The sequence below is a fragment of the Mustela erminea genome, chromosome 8 (genome assembly GCF_009829155.1).
Source record: "Mustela erminea isolate mMusErm1 chromosome 8, mMusErm1.Pri, whole genome shotgun sequence".
NCBI lineage: Eukaryota > Metazoa > Chordata > Mammalia > Carnivora > Mustelidae > Mustela > Mustela erminea.
In genome coordinates this window covers 17462645-17490164 of record NC_045621.1, presented here as the reverse complement: position 1 = coordinate 17490164, position 27520 = coordinate 17462645, and the positions used below count along the sequence as shown (strand labels likewise).

The following is a 27520-nucleotide window of genomic DNA, read 5'->3' as shown; positions in this document are numbered from 1 at the left end:
ATGGTCTCAGGAAGTTGATAAATTTTTCCCACACCAAATAGCAGTATCTCGTGTTATCTGTATAGGTTTACTAACAATCTTTTGAAAGGGCAGGAATAACGCTGCATGCCCACTAAATTAACCACGAATGCCATTCTCTGTCACTCTATCCGTTAATGAAAGCTAGCAACTAGAGGCGTGTGTGGTTGATGCTTGGACCCTTGGCACCCATCAGAGGACTTGGCATAGGGCCAGAGGTACTGAGGTTATGGAGAGTAGTATTGTTAAGTGTACACATAAGCTACCGTCTTATGTATGAGTTGGATGGCAAAATACAAGGAAATTTCCCTTCCCAGTTGTCTCAAATCAGTTGTGGAAAAATGCTACTGTTGGTAACTCGGCTTACCCACTACAAGAGCCCCATTTCAGATGATTAAAAGCTTTTCCTCTAAAATAAAGACAAAGGCTGGATATTTTCAATCACCACTTTTATTCAAACTGACATCACATGGCTGCGATTAGGATACATTGAAAAGTCCACAGAATTTCTGCCCCACCCCCACCCCCGCAAAGCATTAACTATAAAGAAACACCAGACAAACTCAAACTGAGGGACATTCCACAAAGAAACTGGTTTGTACACTTCAAAATGTCAAGTTATTAAATACAAAGAAAGGCTGAGGAACTGCTCCATACAGAAGGAAACTGAACAGTCATGACAGTGAGTGATCCTGGGTAGAATCCTGGACCTATAGAGGGAACTGTAGAACAATCTGTAAAATCCAAATGAGGTCTGTGGAATAGAGTTATACCATTATCAATGTTGATTTCCTGACTTTGATGGTGTGTACTGGGGTTATGGAGAAGTGTGATTGTAAAGCAGAGTGTTCACCATGACCAGTACCATCACCAACACCGCCTGGCTCTCCAGCCTGTGGAGATTAAGAGAATGGCTAACTTGGATGTGATTCTCAGTTCTGTTACATTCAAGCACTCCACTGTGAAAAAGATTGAGAAAACAGAGGATAATGTGTTGACAATGAAAATGAGAATTCAGAGAGCACGGTGAAGAATGCCAAGATGGGCAATGAAGGGAGTAAGAGCCAAAGACAGAGAAGTATAAAGCATTCAAGTATGGGATAAGGGCACTTAAAAAGGCAGATATCCAGTTGGTCTTGGAAATGGGGTAATAATCAAGGGTAACAGGGATGAGAGCCATAAAGGAACAGCTAGCCTCAAGCCTAACAGCTTTTATCATATTTGTCAGGAGACCAGCATTCTGTTACCAGCTTCATTAAAAACTAATTATAAATACTATTCAGCAATAAAAATAGAACAAAATACTGATACATGCCACAACATGAATGACCCTCAAACACACTATAGTAAATGAAGGAGCCAGACACAAACACCACATATTGTATGATGCCATTTACATAAAATGTCCAGAAAAGGCTAAACTATACAGACAGTAGATTAGTGGTGTCCTGGCACTGGGGACTGTAATCCCCATCTGAACACAGTAAATAACAACTCATTTGTAATCCCAAAATTGAGGCATAGAGCTATTTAGTGACAATCACAGTACCTAACTCATAGGGCTCTTTGAAGATCAAATGAGATAATACAGGTTAAAAGCTCAGAACGATGCCCGGCACTTAGTAAGTAAGGGCTCAAGATGTACACGCGCACACACACACACACACGTCCAGCTTAAAAACTTAGAAAATAAAATGCATGTTAAAAAAACCACATGCATATAATAAATTATAAATGTAAATAAAGTATAAGTTCATACTTATTTAAAGATTCAGCAACAAATTATAGTTCATCCTAGACCTATTTCTTAATCAAGGTAAATTATTTAAAATATTCGGGGAGAACTTTTTAAATACACGTATAAAGTATAAGAAGAACAAAGGAAACTTACTGTCTCATTTCCCAATATTTGGGGGCAAATAAAGTTTAAGGAAATGTCGAGACTCTTCCTCAGCCTCTCATCTTCTCAGGTTGACATTTTGATGTGTTAATTCCCTAATTACATGATTTTTCAGTATGTTCCACATTTTATTATATAGAAAAGTCCTTTAGTGAGTATGGACATCCATCATATATTTTTACTTTAGTAATTTTTTATCACAGAGAGTAGGCTGTTGTTCCATCTTAGCAATATGATCCTGGACCCAAAAAACCCAGAAACCATTACTATTGAGGCCCAAGGCCCTGACCTCAGTGACATACGTATACTTTTCCATGTTTTCTTGTCCTTTATAACATACGCTATGATACTGGAGGCATCAAAGTTCTCTCTTCCCACCAGGTGTCAACTAATGATGTGGCTTCTGCCTCCTGAACTCAGTCCCGTTCATTGACTCTTTCGATACAGGTATACGAAGTGAGAAGTTGCTAACCCACTACTCCACCAGAGAAACAAATAGCTGTTAAATTTAATCCTTTGAAATAAGTACTCCATGAACATACCTGTATATCTTTGGTTAAACTATTTCCTCACCAGCATCAACATTTATATTCTCTTATTTATTATCTCTAAGACCATTTATAAAATGAATTCGTTTTCATTATTCTCTGATTCCTTAAGTGTTCCCAGAAAAACTTCCTAACTTGAGGAGAAAGTAGAGACAAATTTCAATATTTGATAAATTTTATCTTGGCAACTTTGAAAACAAATTTACTCTTTAAACTGCATTATAAAAAATACATTAGTCTTCACATTAGCTTTACATGGAAATATATACTTGCTTGAATATTTAAATATAGTTTCTCTTTACCAAAAAGTGTCACTCAGAGCCCTAATTACACAAATAATTTAAATGCACAAATGCAAAACACACTTCACACAATATTGTCCACATACTGTATAACTTGGGACAATCATAATAAAAATTTATGCAAGATACTGAACAAGGACAAGATTAATAAAATATTCATTGTTGTTATAACTTGATTTATCACTATTAAAAGAATTTAACGCACTCCTGAATACACAAAAAACATCCAACTCTTTCATCTAAACTGCAAATTAAGCCAAAATATATTTTGACAAAGGGGCACATCTTGTAGCCTACCAAATTCTGAAAGTAAATCATTTCTACTTTAATTTAAATTATAATTTTTACAATTTCAATTTTTCAAGCTTGTCTAAAATAATGACTACAGGAACTTATAAACATTTGCAAAATGTTAAAAAAAATAATCAGGACTGTACTATACTTTGATTTTTTAGTAATATAAATTTTCAATATAAACCTTTTTTCTCTCAAAAAAATGGTATTTAGAAGAGTCTCCAATGTGAAAAAAGTAGTAAAATTTTTTAACTGTTTTGATCATTTCACTTATAAGAACTGTCCTCTCCGCGTGATGCAATCACAATAGATATGACACAACATATTCATTGAGTACATTATTTCCATATGATCTGCTTTTTAACTTAAGCCTAAAGCATCCAGAATGCCTACGAAGAGTACTTAAGGAAATTACCCGTGTCTACTTTATAGGGAAAAGATGACACCAGTATCCACAAATAGAATATTTTCACATATTAACTGCTGTTTACTTCCTAAACAATAGGACAGTTTTCTTTCTAAATTAAAATTGGAGGAGTATTTTAAACTAGTGGCCCATAGTATCATTTTAAGGAGGGGAATTAAAATATGTTTGTATATGAGGCAAGGCTGAAGTTGCTTTGCAACTAAAAATATAAACATTTGCCCATTTGTTTTTCAACAGAATTATGTTTTAAATTTAGAAGTAAAGAAATTACAACAGAACGCCATAACATACCCACAGGTTAAAAACGGCCCCTGAAATAAAACTACATTTAGACACCAACTGTTACACTATATTTCATTAAGTCTAAAGTAACACATTTTTATCTCTGAAATCATGGTACACTGATCTAGTTTCAATAAGATATGGTTTATACAAGAGAGTTGAAATTCATGTTTCCTTTAACATTAGTGATAGAAAGGATCCAGGATCCTTGTCTTAAACAGGGTAATTAGATGTGTCTGTACCAGCTCAACCAGTGTCCCCAAATAAAGGATCTAAACATGTTCTGAGTATCTCAGACCTAACTGCTTATCTTAACGTCTTTTGTTTGAACTATTAAAATCCGTTAGTAAGTTTAAGGAAAGCCAAACGAATGTACAAATATGTAGTTTTTCCCTTGCAAAACTGGCCTCCATGTAGGTTATCAGTTTTATTAGATCTTTCGAAATACTAAGATTACAAATAATTAGTTAAGGGCAATTAATGGTCTGCCCAAATTACCAAAGCTGTAATTTTAGCTCAATTTCAGTTCAATAATTACAGAAAACGATAGGATAGTGGCTGAAATATTTTTAAGAGATAAGGCCATGAAGATAACCCAGATTTTCATATTAAACCACCAGTACTTCAGGTGGAAAGGAATAAAGGTGGTGGGAAACATAATTACACTGGCAAGATCATTCTCCCCTTAAGATCTAATAATGCTAAAGAAAAACCTACAGAGACTGTATATGTGCATGTGTCCAAATAAGTTAGAAACTTGCAAATCCAATTTAAAGGCAGCAGAAGGAGTTTGTATGTGTGTATAGAAAATCATTAGGCAGTTTTTAAAAACTGGATTAAAGATTACGGAATCTCATTTTCTTAGATGCTTTTAAAAGAAAGATCAATTCTATTTTGTTGGTGATTATTTAAATCAACCTCACTGGAAAGCTGAGATAACTTATTCTAGTTTTTTAATTCTCCCGTTAGAATACGGTATTGACAATGCCACTCTGAAACGCACAGAAGTACATATTCCTTTGTTTCAATTTTTAAAAAGTAAAAATAAGATAGCATTCAATGTTTGTCACATTCATTTTTGCAGTATTATGTCCTGCTGACATGAGATACAATCAAAAAATAAATAAGAGGGACGTGATTTGAAGGAGGAAAAAAATGTGTATATATACTCTGCTAAATTATAGCTGTAAATTAAGGTGAAGCTCTTCTACGGCAAATGGACAAAGGATGCGTTTGGATCTCTAAAAAAAAGAGAGAGAGAGACCTTAAACACGAATTTTAAATGAATTATAAAAGTTCTGAAAAATAATGTCTGTAGCAAAATAGTTGAAGGTAAATTTTTTTTTCACCGAAGCTGGGAAAGCTATGCGCACAAATGTGTTTCGAGAGATGCACGGACTGCTCAGCTCGCCTCCGCGCGTCTAGGCGGTCTCGTTGGCCTCTCGCTTGCTTGACAGCCGAGTCCTCATCCTGTCGGAGTAGGGCACCTGGGAGTACAGGCTTCTCAAAGCGTAGATCTTCACGGGTCGGGAGAGTCGTCGTCTTCTCTTCTTCCGAGAGCGTCTCTTACCATTCCTCCTCCGGCCTGCACCCCGCAGCCCCGGCGGCTTGGGGCCGGAGCCGGGGGCCGTCAGGGACTGTCCCTCGGCCGCTGCTGCCGCCGCCGCCGCCGCCGCCACCGCCACCGGCGGAGCTCGCGGGACCGAGGGAACCGGGGGGACCGACGGAACCGGGGGGACCGAGGGAACCGGGGGAACCCGCGGGACCGGAGGAACCGGCGATTCCGCGGGCACCGGCGGATCCGAGGGCACCGGAGGATCCGCGGGCACCGGCGGAACCGACGACCTCAGAACCATGTGGGTGGTGCTCCTCGCCGCCACCTTCGCCTTCGCCTTCGCCTTCGCCTTGGGGGGGTCGCATTTCTTCTGGTTAAGATGCAGTCGGAGAAACGCGCTCCGGGACTGATACTTGCGACGCAGGAAAGAGTATTTTGAAAGATACTTTCGAATGATATCGTTTACTTTGGTCCGAATCCAAATGGACCGTCTTTCGGAAGCGATCCTGGGCTGTGCCTGGAGACTCATCGGTTTATAAGCCTTCGTGGGGAAGTCTGGCTTGTCCTCATTCGTTGTCACCCTCCTCTGAATTTTCTTTTTACCTTCGGAGAACTTCCCGGTACCTGCTTCCGAAGAGGTCCCGGCGGCGTCGCTGGGGACCACCGTTACCTGGAAACTACTTTCCTTTGGAGCTGCGCCTGCGCTAGCGCTCGAAGTCCCTGAAGTCCCCGAAGTCCCCGGCCGTGAGGTCCCCGAAGTTCCCGGCAGTGAGGTCCCCGAAGTCCCCGGCCGTGAGGTCCCCGAAGTCCCCGGCAGTGAGGTCCCCGAAGTCCCCGGCCGTGAGGTCCCCGAAGTCCCCGGCCGCGAGGTCCCCGAAGTCCCCGGCCGTGGCACTCGCTCAGGTGAAACAGGGGCCCCCGGATAGGCCAGCAATTCGTCCCTTATGGTCAAAACGGATGTTGGGTCACAGTCTTCAGCGTCTTCATCGCCTGAACTGGAGCTCAGGTCGCTGAGACTAGCTTGAAGCCAGTTAACTCTGTCAGGGTCTGATTCATCTAAGCTCAGAGGAGGATCAATTACAATTTCCTTACTCAGTGGGTCATAGTAATTAAAGGGGCTCCGTTTGTATTTGTACTCTATGCTAACATCCCGACTTCTGGGGGTGCGGTATTTTTTAGCGAAGTTGGCAGTTTCACTGTCCTGAAATTTCATGTTTGAAGAAATAACGTAGACTAAGGCATTGGGTTGCAAAGGCTTCAGAACTTTAGTACATGTTTCAGGATATTCATGTGCTCCAATTTTCACTTTCTTTTTTGTTTTTTTGTCCTGTTGAAGCGAACGCTTCCCTGTTGAGTCATCCTCCTGTCCACTGTCTTGTGCGTCTGACTGATTTGAGAAATTGGTTTGAGTTCCATGGCTGACTTTTACAGCCTGACATCGAGCAGCCAGTCGCCATGACTGTTCATAATAAGGCCTCTTGACTGTAGAATGATGGCTAGATTTATCTAAGGCCACTGGAAAGTCATCAGTATCTGAAACGCCACCTGCATTATCATCACAATCTGAAAAAACTTGAATTGCGGTAGTGTCCTGACTCCCGTCAGTCCAAGTAATCTTTTTTTCTTCATTCAAATTTTTTTTTTTTATCTTCCTGGTCTCACCGTCATCATCAAAGTAACAGTGGAAACGACCTTCCTTAAATTCTTTCACAAGAGCATTAATTTTCATGTCATCCTCTCTCATTATCTGAGACCACGTTTTCCCCACAAATGAAGGAGGGACATGAGGCAAGGCTTCAAGGACAGGTTCATCAGGATCATCTTCTATGACCTCCTTTACCTTTTCCAGGTTCCTGGCAGGATCAACTATGAAAATAGAGGTTGGGTGGGAATCACGGTTTGTTTCTTCTGGGTCCAGAGTCATCTTCTTGTAGAGTCCTGTTTTATTAACGGCTTCTTGAGGCTGGTCAGCATCAGACTGAAGAGAGCACTGGAAACTCATTCCAGAACCACATGGTTCACAGCTCATACTTTCTGGATCTGCATGTTTTAACTTCAAAATCTTTCCCTTGCTAGCCCTCTGATGGACTGCTGACCCAGAAGAGGCACTACAACGCACTGCAGAAACAGTAGCTTCACAGTGCTTTTCTTTTCGGCCAATGGTTTCTAGACCTTTCCTTTGACGAATGTTGATTCCTTTGTCTTCTTCCTGGAGCTGCTCAGCCATTGGCTCAGCATCGTCTTCCCATTTAAAATCTGTTTTAGGACTATCCGATTCACAACTCTTCTCTTCTGAGTCAATAATTTTCACCATTTCTTTATCGGATTCTTGTGACGAGTAAGTCACAGACCGATCTGGGGGGTCGATTTGAAAATTTATTTCAGAACCGTAAGACTCACAGCTTGACTCCTGCAGAATGATATAGTCTTTCTTCTGGTTTACCACTTTGAAAGTCTCTTTGCACTGGTTTGCCAGTGACTGTGGAGAGGCTTCACAAACATATCCTATTTCAGAACCACAAGAGTCACAGCATTCACCTTCTAGATCATAGCCTTCCGTATTTATACAATTGATGTCTTTGACAGTCATGTCAGGTGAGTCAATCACTGGCTGAAAAGGCATATCAGACTCCGCAATCACTTCACAATCACTATCACTGGTCACCAGGTCCACAAAGAGCATCTTTCTAAGATTTGCTTCTTTAACTGACACTTGAAGTTCATTAACCACTATTTCAAGAGGGACATCAGAATCACACATTAATTCCGAATCACTAGGTTCACTGGTCTTTACTTCCATGCCAAGATGCCTTTCTTTTGGAAGATCTATTTCTTTGCACACCACTTCAGACTGGTCAACTTCTAACTGCAAATGAATACCAGAATCACATTTTATTTCAAAAACACTAGGTCCACAGCTCTTATTTTCTAGGTCATTTTGCAAGTTTATTTCTTTGACAGCCAAAGGAGACTGATCAACCACAAAGGGAACAGGAACATCAGAATCATAACTTACCTCGAAGTCACCTAGTTTGTAGCTCTTATCTTCCAAGTAAATATGGTCTTCCTTCCAGAGACTGACTTCTTTAACAGATTTTTGAAGCTGGTCAGCCACTGACTGAAGATGATCATCAGAAATGAAAGTTATTTCAGGACAAGCGATAGTGCTCTTATCTTCCAAACTGGCATGTTCCCCTTCCAAAAGGTGTGGTTGCTCAACCACTGATTCAAGAGGGACATTTGAAACATAAATTATTTCAGAATCATTGGGTTCATAGTCCTTATCAGCCAGACAAACATGTCCTTCCCTCAGAAGACTTATTTCTGCAATAGCATCTTGAATTTCATTAGGCACAGACTGAGGAGGTTCATTAGAATCAAAATTTATTTTAGGATCACTAGGTTCCACAATCTTCCCTTGCATGTCAACGTGCTCCTTCCAAAGGTTCATCCCCTTAACGACTTCTTCAGTTTGGGCAGCCACTGACTGATAAAGGACATTAGAATCATACATCATTTCAAAACCCTTGGGTTCATCCCTCTTATCTTCCACATCAGCTTCATCCCTCTTATCTTCCACATTAGCTTCATCCCTCTTATCTTCCACCTCAACTTCATCCTTCCAAAGGGTTATTTCTTTAACAGTTTCTCTAACCTGCTCAGCCACTGACTGAAGAGGATCCTCAGAATCAAAACTCATTTCAGAACCACCAGATTGACTATGCTTATCTTCTACTAGCTCAGTATGGTCCTGATCCAAAACAGTTACTTGAGGTTGATCGATTATTGACTCAACCAAGAAATCAGAATCCAAACTCACTTCAGAACCACTACATTGGCTGCTCTTATCTTCCACGTTCACATGACCTTCATTCTCCGGGTTTACTCGTTTAATAGCCCCTTCAGGTTTATCAGCCACAGGCTGAAGAGAAACACCAGAAGAGCGTATTAATTTAGAACCTTTAGTTTGAACCTTTTTATTTTTCATTACAACTTTCCCTTCCTTCCTCAGATTTGTTTTCTTAACCACTTCCCTAAATTGTCCAGTCAATAGCGGATGAGGGTCACCACAATCATATCTTATCTTACAATGACTAGATTCATGGTTTTTATCTTCCAGATGAACATTTTGTTCCTTCAGGCGGGTTAGCTGAGGTTGGCCAATGACTGAATGAAGAGGGGCACCAGTATCCAAATTTACTGCAAAACCTCTAGCTCCAGTACTCTGACCTTCTAGGACAACACGGTCCTCCTTCAAAACAGCAATGTGAGGCGTTTCGGTCATTAAGTGAGGAAGGACATGAGAACCAAACATTATTCCAGAACTGCTGTATTTATCACTCTTTTTTTCTAGAACATGTTCTTTCTGAACATTGATTTCTTTGACCGCTATCTGAGGTTCAGTCACTAAATAATGAGGGATGTCAGAACCTGTCGCAGAACTACCAAATTTAGGACTTTTACTTTTGAATTTAGCATGCCTTTCTTTTTGGAGCCACATTTCTTTAACAGCGGTTTCAGGCTTGTGAGTCACTGACTGATGAAGATGGACACCAGGAACCAAACTCGTTTCATAAATGCTTAATGCATTATCCTTATCTTGTAAGTACATGTGTTCCTTCTGATGGCTTATTTCTTTAACAGCTATGTTAGGATGATCAGTCATTAAATGGTAAGAAAGGTCAGATTTCAAACTGATTTCAGAAACACTAGGCCCATTACCTTTATTTCCCAAGTGTATGTGCTCTTCCTGAAGATTCATTTCTTTAAGGGGATTGTTAGAATGTCCAGTTATTGAATGAAAAATACCATAATTCAAACTTAATTCAGAACCACTAGGCTCATTGTCCTTATTTTCTAAGTATATCTGCTCTTCTTTTTGAAGATTTAGCTTTTCCATAGCTACTTCAGGAGGGTCAGTCACTGAATGAGAAGGGACATAAAAATCCAAACTTATTTCAGAACCACTGGGTTCATCATTCTTCCTCCCTAAGTGTATATAATCTTCTTTCTGAATGATTATGTCTTTAACAGCCAGTTCAGGTTGATTAGTCCCCGAATGAACAGGTATATCAGAATCAAAAGTTACTTCAGCAACACAAGATTTATTAGTCTGATTTTCCAGATGACTCGGTTCTTCCACATAAATAGCTACTTGAGGCTGGTCAACTCCTGAGCGAAGAAGAATATCAGAGTCAAAAGTTATTGCAGAACTATTTGACCCAGAGTGCTCACCTTCCAAGTTAATGTGCCTCTTTCTTATTTCTTCCATGTCCATCTCAGAATGTTCAGTACCCGACATAGCAGGGGGATCAGATTCAAAAGTCAGCTCAGAACTGGAGCACCCATAGCTCTTAACTTCCATGTCAACATTTAACTCTTTCAGACTTATTTCACGCTGATCACTAGGTGACTGATAAAGAGAAGCACGAGAATCAGAACTTTGATCAGAATTGCTAGATTTAACACTCTTATCCTCCAGGTCAAGAGCTACTTCTCGAGCGTTCACTTTTTTAACTATTACTCCAGACTGGCCAGCCACCAGTCGAGCATCAGTGTGAAAACTCATTTCAGAACCATGAGAATCATAGTTCATATCCACAGGTTCATTCTTCTCTTCCAGAAGGGGTATGTCTTCAACAGCCCTCTGAGATTCATCAGTCACTGTCTCAAGGGAGACAGCATAATCAAGATGGCCTTTAGCACTGCTGGATTTAAGGTTATTATCTTTCAGATAGACTTGTCTATCCTTTATGTTTCTTTCTTTGACAACCAGGTGAGGATGCTCAACTACAGACTGAGGAGAAGCATCGTTATCAATACTTGTGTCTGAACAACTTGAACCATAGTTCTTATCAACCAAGCCAATGTGAACCTTCTCAAGTTTTGCTTCTGTGACAACCACTGGGAGTTGGTCACCTACTGATTGAAGAGGAAACGGAGAATCAGTACTTACTTCGGAGCTACTAGATCCATAGTTCTTATCAACCAAGTCAATGTGTTCCTCCTTAGGAAGGTTTCCTTCTTTTGCAGGTTGCTGGGGGTAGTCATCAGTTGATTGAAGTAAGGCATCACATTCAAAATTAATCTCAGAATCACTAGATTCATAGCTTTCATCAACCAGGCTAATAGGCTTTGCCTTCTGAGCACTTACACCTTTAACGATTACTTGAGTTCGGTTAGTAGCCAAGGGAAGAGAGCCATCACGATCCGAACTCACCACAGAAATGAAAGATGTCTTACTCTTACACTGCAAATCTGCGTACGCTTCCTTTGAAAGTCTACTTCTTTGGCAGTCACCTTAGATTCATCAGTCAGTGAATGAGGGGAACTGCAGTCAAAACTCATTTCAGAAGCTCTCGAATCATAGTTTTTATCTTCTTGGTCAATTTGCTCCTCCTTCCAAAGGTCTTGTGCAGTCTCTTCGGGTTGATCAGATGCTGACTGAAGAGAGCCACGAGCAAATTTCACTGCAGAAATCACTGAGCTCTTCTGTTCTAAAAAGGCTGACTTATTAAAAACCAAATGCTTTTCCTCTTGGGTATGATCCATACCAGAAAGGAATTTCTCACGGTGCTTTGCTGTAGCATCTTCAAAGGTTCCCTTATTAGAAGGCATGCCACTTTTATTCAGGCTGATTGCTTGGCTGACAGCTAATTTGGAAAGAGATTCAGATTTTAAGGAGCCTTCAGTACCCATAAATTCACGGACTTTAGCGCCAGCTGACAAAGCTTTACGCTGAGATTTTACAGCTTCCTGTATAATCAATTTATCTGAATTTGTACCTAAAGATTTCCTATTTGGTTCTTTAGGTTTCTGATATGAAACTGAAGTTTCTAGATTGGACGACAGCACAGGATTTCTAGAGCCCCTGTCTGGCTGTTCAAGGTATCTGTCAACTTTGTTTGGGTCACATTTTCTGACTGAATCCGAACTGGCTGCTGCTGCTAACTTAGTTGTTTTAGTTGTAACTGGTCTGTCAAAGGAACTTCCAGCTAAACAACTAGCAGGAGCACTAGAAATCACTGACGGACATATTAAGCTTGGTCTAGTATGTGTAGCTTGACCAATACCAACTGGGTTAAATTCTTTCATGCCACTCCCAATTTTCTGAATGAAACCCAAGGGTTGCTGCTGTCCCTTCTCCAGTTTTTGAATAACTGATGGTCTTACTGAAACACCCTGTATACATTCCTGAGATTTGCCGGGTCTAGCATGTAACTCTTTACTAGGTTCAGAACCCTTGCTGGAGCTCTCTCCTTTTACGCCAGCGGCATCCTCAGTCGCTTCTTCAGAAACAGAATCATCAACAGGAACCACTTCAGGAGGTGGTGCAGTATTCATAAGAAGTCTCTCATGTTGGGTTGATCTAAAAAGCAAGGGGGAAATCCATAAAAATATTCTAATATCTATTTTAAATGTTAAAATAAATGTACAATAAACGTTTTCTTGCTATCCTGGGCCTGACTGTTAGAGGGCAAAGAATTAAGGCGATCACAGGGGCTATATACTGTGTGTATTTTCAGGGAGGGAAATCAGTAGAGAAGGTGGAGGCAGCTCCACCAATTGCTACTTAATAAACACAAAATGGCTCCTAAACATAAAAAGCTGTTTAAAAAAAAAAAGCGATATATCATTTATCAGTTATCCCAGCAGTCAACAGCAACGTGTTACATATGTTACTTAAACTTCTAGGCTTTAGTTCTCTCCCCCCAAAAAGAACATAATGTTATTTTTCCCTCATGAGATTGTTTTGAGGAGTAAATTAGTTGTTATATGTAAGGAGCATTTTTTAAAAGCCTGGAAAATATAATCACTCAAATGTTAGCTATTATTTAACACACTGTTGGGTTTTTTAAAGTTTTTATTTAAACTCCAGTTAGTTAACATACAGCGTAATATTAATTGTGGGTATACAATTTAGTGCTTCGACACTTCCATCAGATGCCCGGTGCTCATCACAAGTTTAACTCCTTAATCCCCATCACCTATTTCACCTCTCCTCCCGCCCACCTCCCTTCTGGTAACCATCCATTTGTCCTTTATAAGAATCTGTTTATTTGTTAGCCTTTCTTTTTTTTCCTCTTGTTCATTTGTTTTGTTTCTTAAATTCCACATGAGTGAATTCATACAGTATTTGTCTTTCTGACTTATTTCACTTAGCATGATACTCTAACTCCATCTATGTCATTACAAATGGCGAGATTTCATTCTTTTTTATGGCTGAGTAATATTCTTCTGTGTGTGTGTGTGTGTGTGTAGATAATGCTGCCATACACAAAAATAAATTCAAGATGGATTAAAGACCTAAATATGAAACATGAAACCACTAAAATCCTAGAGGAAAACACAGGTAGTAACCTCTTTGACATCGGCTGCAGCAACTTCTTCCTACATGTCTTTCTGGAAAAATAAACTATTGGGACTTCATCAAAATAAAAAGCTTCCCCACAGTGAAGAAAACAATAAAACTAAAAGGAAACCTACCCAAATGGGAGAAGATATTTGCAAATGACCTATCTGAAAATGGTTAATATCCAAAATAGAACTTATAAAACTCAACCCCTAAAGAACAAATAATCCAATTTAAAAATGGGCAGAAGACATGAACAGACATTTTTCCAAAGAAAATATACAGATGGCCAACAGACACATGAAAAGATATCTAGCATCATTCGTTGTCAGGGAAGTACAAAATCAAAACTACAATGAGATGTCACCTCACACCTGTTAGAATAGCTAAAATCAGGGGCGTCTGGGTGGCTCAGTCAAGTGTCCAACTCTTGATTTTGACTCAGGTCATGATTTCAGGGTCACGAGAGCAATCCCTGCACCAGGTTCTATGCTGGGCATGGAGCCTGCTTAAGATTCCCTCCCCCCCCCCCTTCCTCTGCCCCTCCCCACCACCAAAAAATAAATTTTAATTGCCAAGAGGAGTTGAGTTAATGGAACATGGTTATCCCAGATGGGACCTTGAAACAGAAAAAGTCATTAGGTAAAAATTAAAAGCAGCTGAATTAACTACAGAACTTAGTTAATGTATTAGTATTGTTATTAATTGTAACAAATGTGCCATAGTAATGTAAGTTCTTAGTAATAGAGAAACTAGGTAGCGAAGGTATATAGGAACTCTGTACTACTATCTCAAGTTTTCTGTTGATCTAAAACTGTCCTAAAGTGTAGTCTATTAAAAATAAGTAAGTTTTTAAAAATAGATTAATACCTAAAAAATACCTTTATTAAATATTTTTCAATTTGAGAGATGCTTTAATCATCTAAGAGAAATGTATACATGCTCAGCCACATGCAACTTTTAACATGTCATAAATATCATTACTTCTTTCCCATAAAAATTTATTATAATTAACACTAAAAGAACATTTTTTTGGTATTTGTGAAATTAAGAAGTTAACCCAGATATCAGAATAATACAGGGCAAAGAAATTCCAGCATGTTTCACACTTCTGAACTCTAATCAATAAAGTGCAGTACAATTACCATTTTACACTAGTTTTTCAGAACCCTAGAAGACTATGACAACATTCTCAAAATAAAATTAATCTTGTAACATTTGGCAACGGAAGTAAGGCGGAATCATAAAATCAAACAATTCGGCAAAATCCAAAAAAAGTTATAGGAATCACCATCTAGGTGCTTTGATTTACCTCACATGTGGTTAAAATTAACTAAATCACAATCTATATTTCTACTCATTTTAAACTAATTTCACAACAAAAAGCCCTCTAAAAATCTAACCATTAAAGATTAAAACCCCTTTTATATAATTCTTGTGCTAAATTTTTGAAATCTATAAATAAAATAAAAACTATACATCAAACCTATGAGATGTAAGCAAAATGGAAACCTCACACTTTTAAATCTTCCACTAAAAAAAGAATTAGCGGACACAAATTAACTAAATGAGCACTTAATTCACAAAGAAAGATAATCAAATTTCCCCCCACCCAGGAAATCTGAGGAAATTAATTAGGAAAAAGGAAAACAAAAAATAGAAAAAAAAATAAAGTAAGAGCTGATTTCAAAAAGACTAAAATAGAAAAACCTACAATGTCTAGATAAGCGGGAAGAGAACAAACTTTTAGAAATAAACTCTGGGGGCGCCTGGGTGGCTCAGTGGGTTAAGCCGCTGCCTTCGGCTCAGGTCATGATCTCAGGGTCCTGGGATCGAGTCCCGCATCGGGCTCTCTGCTCAGCAGGGGCCTGCTTCCTTCCCTTCCCCTCTCTCTGCCTGCCTCTCTGCCTACTGTGATCTCTCTCTGTCAAATAAATTTTAAAAAAAATAAAAATAAAAATAAAAATAAAAATAAAAATTGCATTTCTAAAAAAAAAAAAAAAAAGAAATAAACTCTGTAATTTATAATGCTTATAAACATAAATTAATGTGTTAGCATGGGATAAAAAAAAAAAAACTCGAGGTAAAAAAATGGATTCAAAATCAGATCTACTGATGGGAACGCAGATATAGATACACCAACAGAGGAATTTACGTTACAGGTAACAGGTAACAGGTTACAGGTGATATTTTGCTGTTTTTAAAGTCATCTCCACACCCAACATGGTGCTCAAAACACACAACCAGGAGATCAAGAGTTTCATGCTCTACCCACCCAGCCAGCCAAGCGTCCTTACAGGTGACATTTTATATCAATGGAGATAATTAATATACTTTTACAAAAAAATAAGAAATCTTGCCTCACATCACATATGGCAACAAATTCCAGGAAGATTAAAAATATTTAGAAGCAGAAATAAGGACATGAAGAAAAAGACATGAAAGAAGCCATAAAGGAAAATTCCGCTTACGTCTAATTATGTCAAAATGTTTAATTTCTATATGGTAAAGGACAATACACACAGATGAAAGACACATGACAGATGCTGGGAAAATAATTATATTTAAAATACAAAGGACTATTATCTATAAATATTGTATACAAATCCAAAATACAGAAACAATTCAATAGAAAAACATGCAATGTCTACAAATAATCCATAAAATAAACATATGGCTGAAAAAAAACTTATGTAAAGAGATGTTCTATTTTACTCATAAGTAAATAAAGGCTAATGAAGGGATATGCCTTTTTGGCCTATTATGGGGAAAAAAAGAAGTTGCTAATCCCAGTGTTAGCAAGCACAACAGTAAATGAGCACTCTCATAGACTACTGGTGTATATGTATGTTATATAATTGTATATAATTTGGCATAGTCTTCTAGGAAGTGTCTCAAGAATTTTAAAGTTCCACACACCACCTGAGTAACAAAATAAGTAACAGTAAGTTATTAACACCCATTGTAGACACAGCCATGAGTTTAAAATTATAAAACAGATAAATAAGGTAACCAGAAAGCTCTTCTTTATGGAGGCTAATATACGTAATAACTGTTTCAGGGAAAAATCATCCATGAACACTTACAATAAATGGGTGGAAATGAGAAACAGGATATTTATTTACAGTCTCAAAGTAGTTCTCCACAAGTCTTACTAATTATAATGGGGAAGAGTAACATTAGAGAAGCCACCTTAATTAAGTGCTCCAAGTTAACATCACCAGCCATGAGACATGGAAACATCATGGATCGCTTGAATACACTGAGAAGGGCACAACACCAATTATAATTTACTCTTGTTCCAAATGCATAACCTAACTTTAATCATGAGAAAGTGTCAGGCTTATCCCAATTTGGGGAGATCCTACAAAATAACTGGCCAGCAGAGTCCAAGGCTTGAAAGCAAAGACTGGGCAACTGTTCCTGATTAAGAGTGTCTGAGATGGGGCAGCTAGATGCCATGTGTGATCCTGGACTGAATCCTGGTCCCAGAAAAAGGGCATCAGGAAGACAACTGACAAAATCTGAAGGGGGACTGTAAATAGCATGTAATTTCATGGATTTGATCATTGTACCGTCATTATTTTAGATTTAACATTTGAAGACTCCAATGTTTTTGTAGCAGTTTTACAACTTTTCTGTAAGCCTGAAACTATTTCAAAATGAAAGGTTAAAAAATAGAAAATATTTTCTAAGGCCCAGAAACTTGAGCCCAGAAGTTCAATTTCTAGAATTTTATATCACAGAAATAGCTGCATGTACAAATGTCTGTTGAAGCATTGCTTATACAAGCTATAAGCTGGAAATTTATACTGAGCCCAAGACGGTCTATCTTTCCAACAGCTGAAGAAAAACATTTATTTTTTAAACTTTTTCCCCATTTAAACTTTTTCCCCATTTGCTCAATTCTGGGTTGTGACTTGCAAAACAAAGCATTCAAGAAGTTTATCCTTTTTCTACAGCTGGTACTTATCTCAACTATTCTGCACAGATATGCTAATAATCTGTTTTGCTTTATCTCCTACAGCTATAGCTGCAAACCCGCACACAGTACTTAATCTAATCTTCTACCAATGTTTTCTTTGACATACATTAACCCTTAAATGTTATCAAAATATTTATTTTTATTAAAACAACCAAAACACTAATACAAAAAAAGCTATCAAGACACTGACAGATTAAAAAGCAGATTCCATTTGTTACCTCTTCTCTTCGGTTAGCAAATAATTCAGTTGAGGTGGAATGGTTACTTTACTTTCTCTGCTGCAGGCACCAGCTGGTCTGTTCCTGATCTTCTAAAGGCTATTTCTGCCCCCACCATATTCCCCTGCTTAATCCTACGATATACTTAACAGAACACCTTAATGATGGATAACCACTGATTGACCTAAGGCTTTTATTTAGAAAAAAGAAGGGTGCGGTCCATATCTTTTACAGTGAAATTTCTTATTTAAGCTAGAAAAGATTTTAAAATAGGAGCAAAGAGAAGTTACTAGGTAAAATTTCACTTTATATCCTTTAATGAAAAGATTTTAAGAAGTACGAGACTGGAAAAATAGTCTGGAAAAACATGGAACATACAAGAACGCTGTTCTAACAGAATTCCAGTCAGCGACTTTCTTTACCTGTTTTCTTGAGAATGATATGGGTGGTGCCGGAGCACATCCTGCAGGAAACGTTCCATCAAGCTCGTGGTGCCCATCCTCTGTCGATTCTGGGTGGTCAAGTATCTGTGCTGGGGACTGGCCATGTGCTATTAAAAAGAAAAAGCACACTAAGCAGTTTTAAACAGGTAACACTCAACAGTAGTGAGAGTTTCACAAATGGATTCATTTTGATACTCTGGGTAGAAGTATAAATTGAGACAGCCTTTTTGCACAGCAATTCTAAAATGTGTAGCAAAAAACATAGAAGTTTCTTTCCCTTGGATATAGTGATTACATTTCTCTAAATCTCTTAGGAAATCATAGTAAACTTTGACGATTTATGCAAAAATGAGGCTTATCACAGCATGACAGCAAAAAACTGGAAATCTTCAAAGTGTTTAATAGTAAAATCTATAGCATGACCTAAGACATAATACTATGCAACTACCTAAAATAATATGAAAAATTTTACATAACATGGAGAAATGTTAGGTAAGAGAAAAATGGGGGATGCAAAAATCACATGTATGCTTTTACCTAAACCTGTGGTTTTAAAACATATAAATAAAAATAAAAGAAGATAAGATAAAAAATAAAATAAAATGTACAGACAAATCAATGGAAGAAAAAGCACCAAAATCTTAAAAGCATTTACATTTGTGGGCTACACTTACAGGTAATTTTAATTTTTTTCTTATAAATTCTTATATTTGTACTGAGCAAATATTTCTATAAAAATCTATTAAAATAGAGAAGAGGGTTGGATCACTGTGTTTGTAAAAGCTGAAGATTAACAATGCACAAAAAGTCCATCATTTTTCTTCAGAGATTACAAATCCTCACTTAAACAGAATATTGGAATAAATACACAGAATTTTTCTATTTTGGGGCACCTGGGTGGCTCAGTCGGTTAAGCCTCTGCCTTCGGCTCAGGTCATGATCTCAAGAGTTCTGGGATCGAGCCCCACATCGGGCTCTGTAGTCAGCAGGAAGCCTGCTTCCCCCACCACCCCCTGCCTGCCTGTCTTGATGATCTTGCTCTCTCTCTGTCAAATAAATAAATTTTTTGTGTTTTGTAATTCTCTCTACAGAAAGAGTCTGTGTTCACAAGTCATTCAGTGAACTATCTAGAGGTGTAGGAAAGAAGCCTACTGAGCCCGTGCAATGCATCAAACACAGTACTATTCCATTCACAAAGTAATCTCATCGAATTTTCACTGAGTATGAATCTTGTCCCCATTTTGATATAAAGAAAGTAAAACACAAAGGATTAAACTGTCTCCAGTTGAGCAGCCAGGGACAAAGCCAGGGTTTCGATCTGCATCTAACTCTAAAGCTTATCCTCTTTCCCTATAACACGCTACTGCTAATGCCCTATTTCCAATGTGAGTTATTGACAACAATTTAATAACGTGTTTTCATTTAACAATACCAAGGAAAAGTCACATATTAAATATCATAGTAAAGATGCCAAAAGAACTTAAGCCAGGTTGCCAGCTCCTGACCACTGTTAACAACTGGAAATCTCTCCTTCCGTGCTGACTTCAGGGATCTACGTTGATGCTGCCTTAGCCCCAGTAACAGTCTAAATTATGACAGTTTCAAGATCCTCCACCGTCAAAGCTCCCCACTGTCCAGTATCCTCACCCTCCTGGTTCACGAAGGGAACAAAGGTACAAGGAAACAAAGGTTCAACTAAAATCCAACCTCATCCTCTCTCTGCCTCAGTAAAAATTTTAAAAAGTCAGCATAAATGGAAAACTTGCACTGACACAAACCACAGATAACACCACACTATATACCCCCGGAGGTGTCACTTTCTTTAAATTTTCTGAATTGACATGCACATAAAGGTAAGTGCACAAATCATATGTATGGCTCAATAAATCATTACAAAATAAAACACATCCATAACCATCTATCCATGAAAAACTAATGAGCACTCAAAACCCTTCTAATGTCCCATACCAACCTAATATTCCTTTCCTCTTCCCCCAAATTAACTATTACCTAAATTTTAACAATATAGATTAGGTTTGAAAGTTTCTAAATTTATGTAAGTGTAGTCATACAGTCTATATATGTATGTAGTCATACAGTCTATATACTCTTTCACATTCATACTTATCCAAATTAGCTGTAGTCCATTCCCCTTAATTTCTGTGTAGCATCCCATCATATGAATAGACCATGTATTATTGATTCATCTCATTCTTTTTTTTTTTTTTTTAAAGATTTTATTTATTTATTTGACAGAGAGAAATCACAAGTAGTCGGAGAGGCAGGCAGAGAGAGAGAGAGAGGGAAGCAGGCTCCCCGCTGAGCAGAGAGCCCGATGCGGGACTTGATCCCAGGACCCTGAGATCATGACCTGAGCCGAAGGCAGCGGCTTAACCCACTGAGCCACCCAGGCGCCCCTGATTCATCTCATTCTTGATGGACTTTTGTGTCTTTCACAGCTCATGGCTGTTATAAATTATGCTGCAAAAAACTTTCTTAGATGTGATTTTTGGTGCCCACGTGCATGCATTTTTGTTGAGTGTATTAGTAAAGCTGGAACTTCTGGGTCATAAGGTTTGCATATACTCAGCTGTAGTACCCTCTGCTGACTAGTCTTCCAAAGTGGCCCTACCAGCTCGCACCCTCCCCAGCAATGGATCATAGTTTCCGTTCCTCTTTCTCCTCATCAACACCTGCCGTTGTCAGGCTCTTTAATTTTTAGCTACTGGAAAGGGGGTGGGGATTCATGTTGTATCACTGTTGCTTTGCAATTTTTGTGATAGCTTTTCATTTTCCTGGCCACCTGGATATCTTCTTTTATGGTGTGTCCAAGTCTCTTCCTGTTTTTCAAGTGCATCTTTAATTTTTTTTAAATGAACTATAGAAATTATTTATTCTGGACATGGGCTCTTCTTTCAATTATGTGTTTCAAGTATCATTCCCTGTGGCTTACCTTTTCACTTTCTTTTGGGCGGGGTATCATAAAGTGTGTGTTTGTGTGTGTGTGTGTGTGTGTGTGTGTGTGTATCCACAGCTTTTCCAGGAATAGTTACAGGGCATTTTTCCACCTTCTTAATCATCTCTCATTGCTTCTTACTGCAGTCCAATTTACCATTTTTTTTTTCTTTGCCAGTGCTTTCTGTTACAAGTTTAAGAAATCTCTCCCTACCTCAAAATCATGGAGATTTTCTATTGATTTCTAGAAGTTTTATTGTTTTACCTGCAATATTTATATCTATCATCTATTTGGAACTGACTTTTGTGTCCAGGATGAGATAGTAATAGAGTTTCATTTCTTTTTCTCCATATGGACAGCCAACTGACCCAGTACCCTTTACTGAAGAAATTCCTGTCCTCACCATGCTTTAGCGCCACATTTGTCACAAATCAAAGACTCCAGAGTCTTTTCTGGAGTTTCTGGTATCTTTCTGACTTTGCACCCTTGTCTTAAAGACTGTAGTTTAGTAATAAATTTGGATATTTATTACTTCTTTGTTCTTCTCCTTCAAGAGTATCCTAGTTTTCCTTAGCATGTACATACATACCTTTTGCATGTACATACATATTTTTAGAATTGGCTTAATTTTCATTAAAAACAATTTTTCTGGAATTTTGTTTGGAGTTTCACTGAATAATATATATATTTGAGGAGAAATGACATGCTTATAATATTGATTTTTTCAATCCATGAACACGGTATAGCACACCAATTATTTAATTTTTCTTAACTTTCTGAATGTTTATACTTTATATAAAAATCTTATATACATATTTTGTTACATTTATTCCTGAAGAGTTGATGTCCTCTGATGCTGTTGTAAGCATCTTTTAAAAAAAAAAAAAAAGATTTTATTTATTTATTTGACAGACAGAGATCACAAGTAGGCTGAGAGGCAGGCAGAGAGAGAGGAGGAAGCAGGCTCCCTGCGGAGCAGAGAGCCCAATGTGGGGCTCAATCCCAGGACCCTGGGATGATGACCTGAGCTGAAGGCGGAGGCTTTAACCCACTGAGCCACCCAGGCGCCCCTGTAAGGATCTTTTTTAAATCTCATTTTCTGTGTGGTGTCACAATATAAAAATACAATTTCTTTTTATGTTGGCCCAAGAAGCTTTCTTAAACTCACTAAAAAAATTTTTTTAATTAAACAAATAATAAATTCACTTATCAGTTCTAACAGTTTACCTAGATATCTTTAGGATTTTCTATGTCCACAATCACACTGTGTACAAATAACAGTTTGTTTCTTTTTATCTAAACTTTTGTCATTTTAATTTCTTTTTCTTTCCTTATTTCCCTGGCTAGAATCTCCAATAAAATATTAAATATAGTTTAATTCAAGCACCACGTCTATTTTCACTTAATATTCTACTGGTATATTTCTATTTAAGCTTTGTTTTTATTTTTAAATCTGTTTTTTATTATTCTTACCTATCCAATGTCCCTATTTCTTTTCTTTCTTGCCTTCTCGTGGACTGTTTTTTAATATTGCAAGTTTTCCCTTTCTGTTAACCTGGCAGTTAGTTATAAGCTAGCCTCTTTTTCTAGTCTATTAGCAGTAACAGACTATAACAAGCAGCCCAGAACTTACCAAGATCTAAAATTACTTGTTACTTTTACTCTCTTCTTGAGCAAGGACTTAACTTGATTTACTCTCTTTACAGTGTCTATGCCCTTGTTGTTGACCCCACATATGAGATAATATGCATTTAGATCTCCTACCACCTTTCCATTGATCTTCATGCCTTCCCATCTCTCTGAGCTTCCAACTGGAATCATTTTCCTTCTATCTGAAGAACTCTTTTTAGGATTTCCTTCAGTGAGGATCTGCTGATGCTGGCAAATTCCCTTAGTTTTTTTTTCTGAAAATATTTCTACTTCACTTTTTTCAAGGATGTATTTCTTAAGCATAGAATTCTGAGTTGGTAGCTGTATTCTATCTTTTGATTTCCATTGTTTCTGTTGAATATTCACCTAGATTTGGGCACTGTACTTCTCCACTGCCTTAAAAGTTCTCCAAAGCCATGAAATTTATCCATTTCTTTAATCTATTTATTTAATTATTATTTATTTAAACCTTTTCAAATGAGTTTATTTAAACCTTTATACTTAGCACATATTACTTTGACTGTCATTAGCAGTTTTTTTAATGTCTGTTTAATGCATGAGTATCCAAATGTCTAAAAAATTATTTTAAACCTTAAGAAAAAGTTAGACTGAATGCTTACCGAATACAGCTTGTAGTTAAAGATTTAGTATGTTTTATTACTATCAAAAGTTCAACAAATAATCTTCCAGTCAAGTGACGCTATAATTATCAATTGTGACAGAAATACTAAAGAGAGTTTTGAAACTCATTACCTGCTGCCTCGTGCTTATAACCAGCCTTAGAAAGTTTTTTTTTTTTTTTAAGGCAGAGAGCTAGAAATCACAATACATCACAAAACATTTCCTTAGTATGAATTTAAATGATGACTGTTGACAATTAAAACAAATGCAACTATATAGTTGAATTTTTATGTATTACAATTTGTCTGAGATTTCACTTGGGATAAAACAGTCCAGCACTACCAGGACCAGAGCTTCGTTATATTACGACTTCACTTATGACACAACTCCTGAGCCTAGACCCTGAAGAAAACCTTGAGACTCTTCCAAGTTAACAATCCTGGTCAGAGGACTACAGCTACTATTACCATGAAGACTTGCTTCAAAATGTCCATATATGAGGCTTCACGAACTCTTCCAACAAAAAGAAAAGAAAGGAGCACTCCTCAGTTCATTCTAGGAAGCCCCAATACCAAAACCAAAGACATCACGAGAAAAGAAAGCTATAGACAATATCCCTTATGAATACAGATATAAAAATCCTCCACAAAATGCTGGCAAACCAAATCCAGCAACATACAGAAGGATTAAACACCATGACCAAGTGGGATTTAGCCCAGGGATGCAAAATTGGTTTAAGGGCTAAAACTCAAATCAATATAATTGCTAGGGACTGAATTGTGTCCCACCCCCAAAATTCGCATTGAGGGTCTAACTCCCAGTGTGACAGTCTTTAGAGACAGGGCTTTTAAGAGGTAATTAAAATCACAATATATATTCTTTAAAAATTAACTGAAAATGAACCAAAGACCTAAATGTAAGAACAAAAACTAAAATTCTTAGAGGAAATTACATGGTGTAAATCTTCAGGACCACAGATTAGGCAATCTTTTATGACACTAAAAACATAAGCAACAATAGGAGGGGGGGAAAGCTACATTTTACTACAGCAAAACTTAAAACATTGGTATGTTAAAGCCTAAACTTCAAAGTCCTTCCGTTATTCTACAACGTCTTTTAGAATCTAACCCTCTGAATTCTCCCCCTCTCACTTAACACCTGCCCTGCAACTGGCCAGCACTGCAGCCACGCTGGCTGCCGGCTTCGGGTTAGCATGCTGACCACCCCTCTGCCTTGGGGTCTCCATTCTCTCTTCCCTGTACCTAGAAATTCTCCCCCCAGAGATAAGCAAGCCAGGATCCCACACTTGGTTCAAATCTCAACTCTAACGTCCCTTCCTTCACCCCACCGGCTACTCTATCTAAAACTGCACTCTTCTCTCTTCTGTTTTCCTCGTAACATTTATCTCAATCTGACATATCCCTGTATCAAAATTTATATGACTATTTATTTTCTGTCTTAGCACACTACAAAGTAAGCTTCATGAAGAAAGGTAGCTGGATTTGTTCACAGTCTCACCCTGAGAGCCTTAAACAGTGTCTACTGACTAGAAGATTTGCAACACGATCTGCTCAGTGGATGAATAAATGAATTTAACGTATTAAATAAACGAGGTCTTCTGAGGTTCAAGCACGTTAGCAGGGCCCTCTCACCTGTTCCAGGCTATTATAGCGCACGCAGCAGTAGCTGCAGTATCCTTGTCGGCTCTGCATGGTGAATGACCAAAGTCAAGCGGCTACAGTCCTGGAAAACTCAAACTGAAAAAGAAGAGAAAAAGGAAAAATGCAATCATTCCCTACTGCCGTGCAGAAAACATCTGTGATAGTGTCACAGAGGAGAAGTGCACCCCCGAGTCCGAGGCACTGTTCTTTCTGATAATTATGGAATTAGGGGAGGCTGCCGTGAGCTGCTGCATCCGTCGGTGAGCCTGGAGTGCATATGAGAGCTGTGCATCTTCTCTCTCTCTCTCTCTCTCTCTCTCTCTTTTTAAGATTGGTTTATTTATTTGACATAGAAAGAAAGAGGGAGCATAAGCAGGGGGAGCGGAAAAGGGAGAAGCAGACTCCGCGTCACACCTACCATCTAATTCTGCCACGAAAATAAAGATACCGCACGTACCTTTCGACTGACTCCACAAAGGGGGCAGAATTTAAAATAAATTATTGGACAGAGTCGTTAAAACTCAAAATTACTACTTCATGTCTGAAACACAAGACACTTCTCTTCTGACAACCACAAAAAACAAGTTAAATATGAGGAATTTTTTCCAATTGGTGAAATGAGATTTCTCTACAAATCAAGTTCCCACGTTCCTACTCCCTTAAAACTATAATCCTTCAACATTGCATTACTGCAGTGGTTCACAAGTCGGGCTGAATATCGAAATTATTCTCCCAAATTCTGATTTAGTAGGGCTGAGACACAGCCTAGAATTCAGAATTTAATTCCCCAAGTAATTCTGATACACAACCAATTTATTCACTGACACAGAGTGTTTACTATTACTGATTACGTTAAGTAATAAATCAACACAATTTTCATTTTGGAGCTGTTTCATTAAAGTGCAAACAGAATCGTAAGAAATAATTTCATCATGTTTTAATTCTAATTATTTTAAACATTCTTGTCTGTTGGAAAATATGTAACAGAATGATCCTATAATGTGTTGAGTATTTCTGAGAAGATGATTCTGCAACACAAAAAGCTTACTAATTAAAATCATCCTTTAAAAATGAAATCACAGCTTTGAAATCAAAGAAAACAGGAGAGTTTTATTAAATCAAAATGCTACTATAACATTCCCTTACCTGTTACGTCTTATTGTAAGAAACTCTGACTTTCTAACTTCCACGCTTACGGGGAAAATAAATCAATTAAACCAGCCTCTGAAACAGAAGAGTATATTAAAAAATGATTTCCTTAAAATATGGTGTTTTTTCCATTATTTTACTTCATTTACTGAGTATATTAAAAAATGATTTCCTTAAAATATGGTGTTTTTTCCATTATTTTACTTCATTTACTGACCTGAAACAGCAAAATGAAACAAGCTTTAGTTGTATTTATAGAAAGAGCAATTTTCCAGCTGAAAGAACCATAGCACTTAAACCTGAACTTTGAAAATCATAAACTAACAAGCTTTTTAATGCTTTTTTCAAAATATATTTAAAACAATCATTGGATGAAAGGCAAAATTAGAGTACGAATCTAGTATCAAACACAAAACTGAAAAAACTAAAAAACTAGTTTTTTTGATCTTCAACACTTACAGTCTTCAATTCCCATTTTTATTTCCCATTCCCATTCCACATTGCTATCCGACAATTCTGTGATACCTCTATCATCTCCTGTCACATACATGCCGTGATGACAATGAGCTACAATGACTCAGAAGCACCCGGATGTGCATTTTTAAAACTTTGCATGCGAGAAGCCCCACCTGAAAATCCTACCGAATCAGAATCGCCTGGCAGGGAGCCAGGCACATGCATATCATGCATATTTAAAATGCTCTAAGGTGATTCTGAGACAGGCTGAAGCAATGACATAAGTCATCATTTTTTATGCACTAATAAAATTCTTATTTATTAAAGGAATCATTTCTTTGGGGTCTGGGATTATATTACTTTTCACGACTGAAGGGGTCTTTTACTATCAATTCTGAATTCTACTGGTACCTGGTATTTTCATAAAGTAACAAGTCACCTACCTTGAGTAGGAAAGAGCAGGTATTACATCAGCTGAATCAGTCCTGGCAAACATCTGTAAATTAAAGCAATTTTTAAAAAAAAGATAAGCCCCCTAAGTATCTTCCACAGGCCAACTACGTACCCCCCCCCCAAAGAGTCATAGTTAAGTTTGAAAAATAACACAATTATGCTTCAACAGGGAAAAAAAAGATTAACTCTTGAACACACGAAACACTTTACATACAGTGACTCACTGAATCCTACATGACCTCCTAAGAT

At 37.8% G+C, this 27520-nt stretch overlaps 1 protein-coding gene across 1 annotated transcript in view; it reads right to left on the bottom strand.

The window, feature by feature from the left end:
• Nucleotides 1-465: 465 nt before the first annotated feature.
• Nucleotides 466-27520, bottom strand: part of ZDBF2 (zinc finger DBF-type containing 2) — a 31129-nt gene continuing 4074 nt past the window's right edge. Inside the window, 6 exon segments of the mRNA XM_032354547.1 lie at nucleotides 466-11608; nucleotides 11611-12695; nucleotides 18305-18432; nucleotides 25205-25309; nucleotides 26360-26437; nucleotides 27262-27314. Coding sequence (XP_032210438.1) covers nucleotides 5193-11608; nucleotides 11611-12695; nucleotides 18305-18432; nucleotides 25205-25264 — 7689 coding nt within the window. The 5' untranslated portion in view covers nucleotides 25265-25309; nucleotides 26360-26437; nucleotides 27262-27314 and the 3' untranslated portion in view covers nucleotides 466-5192.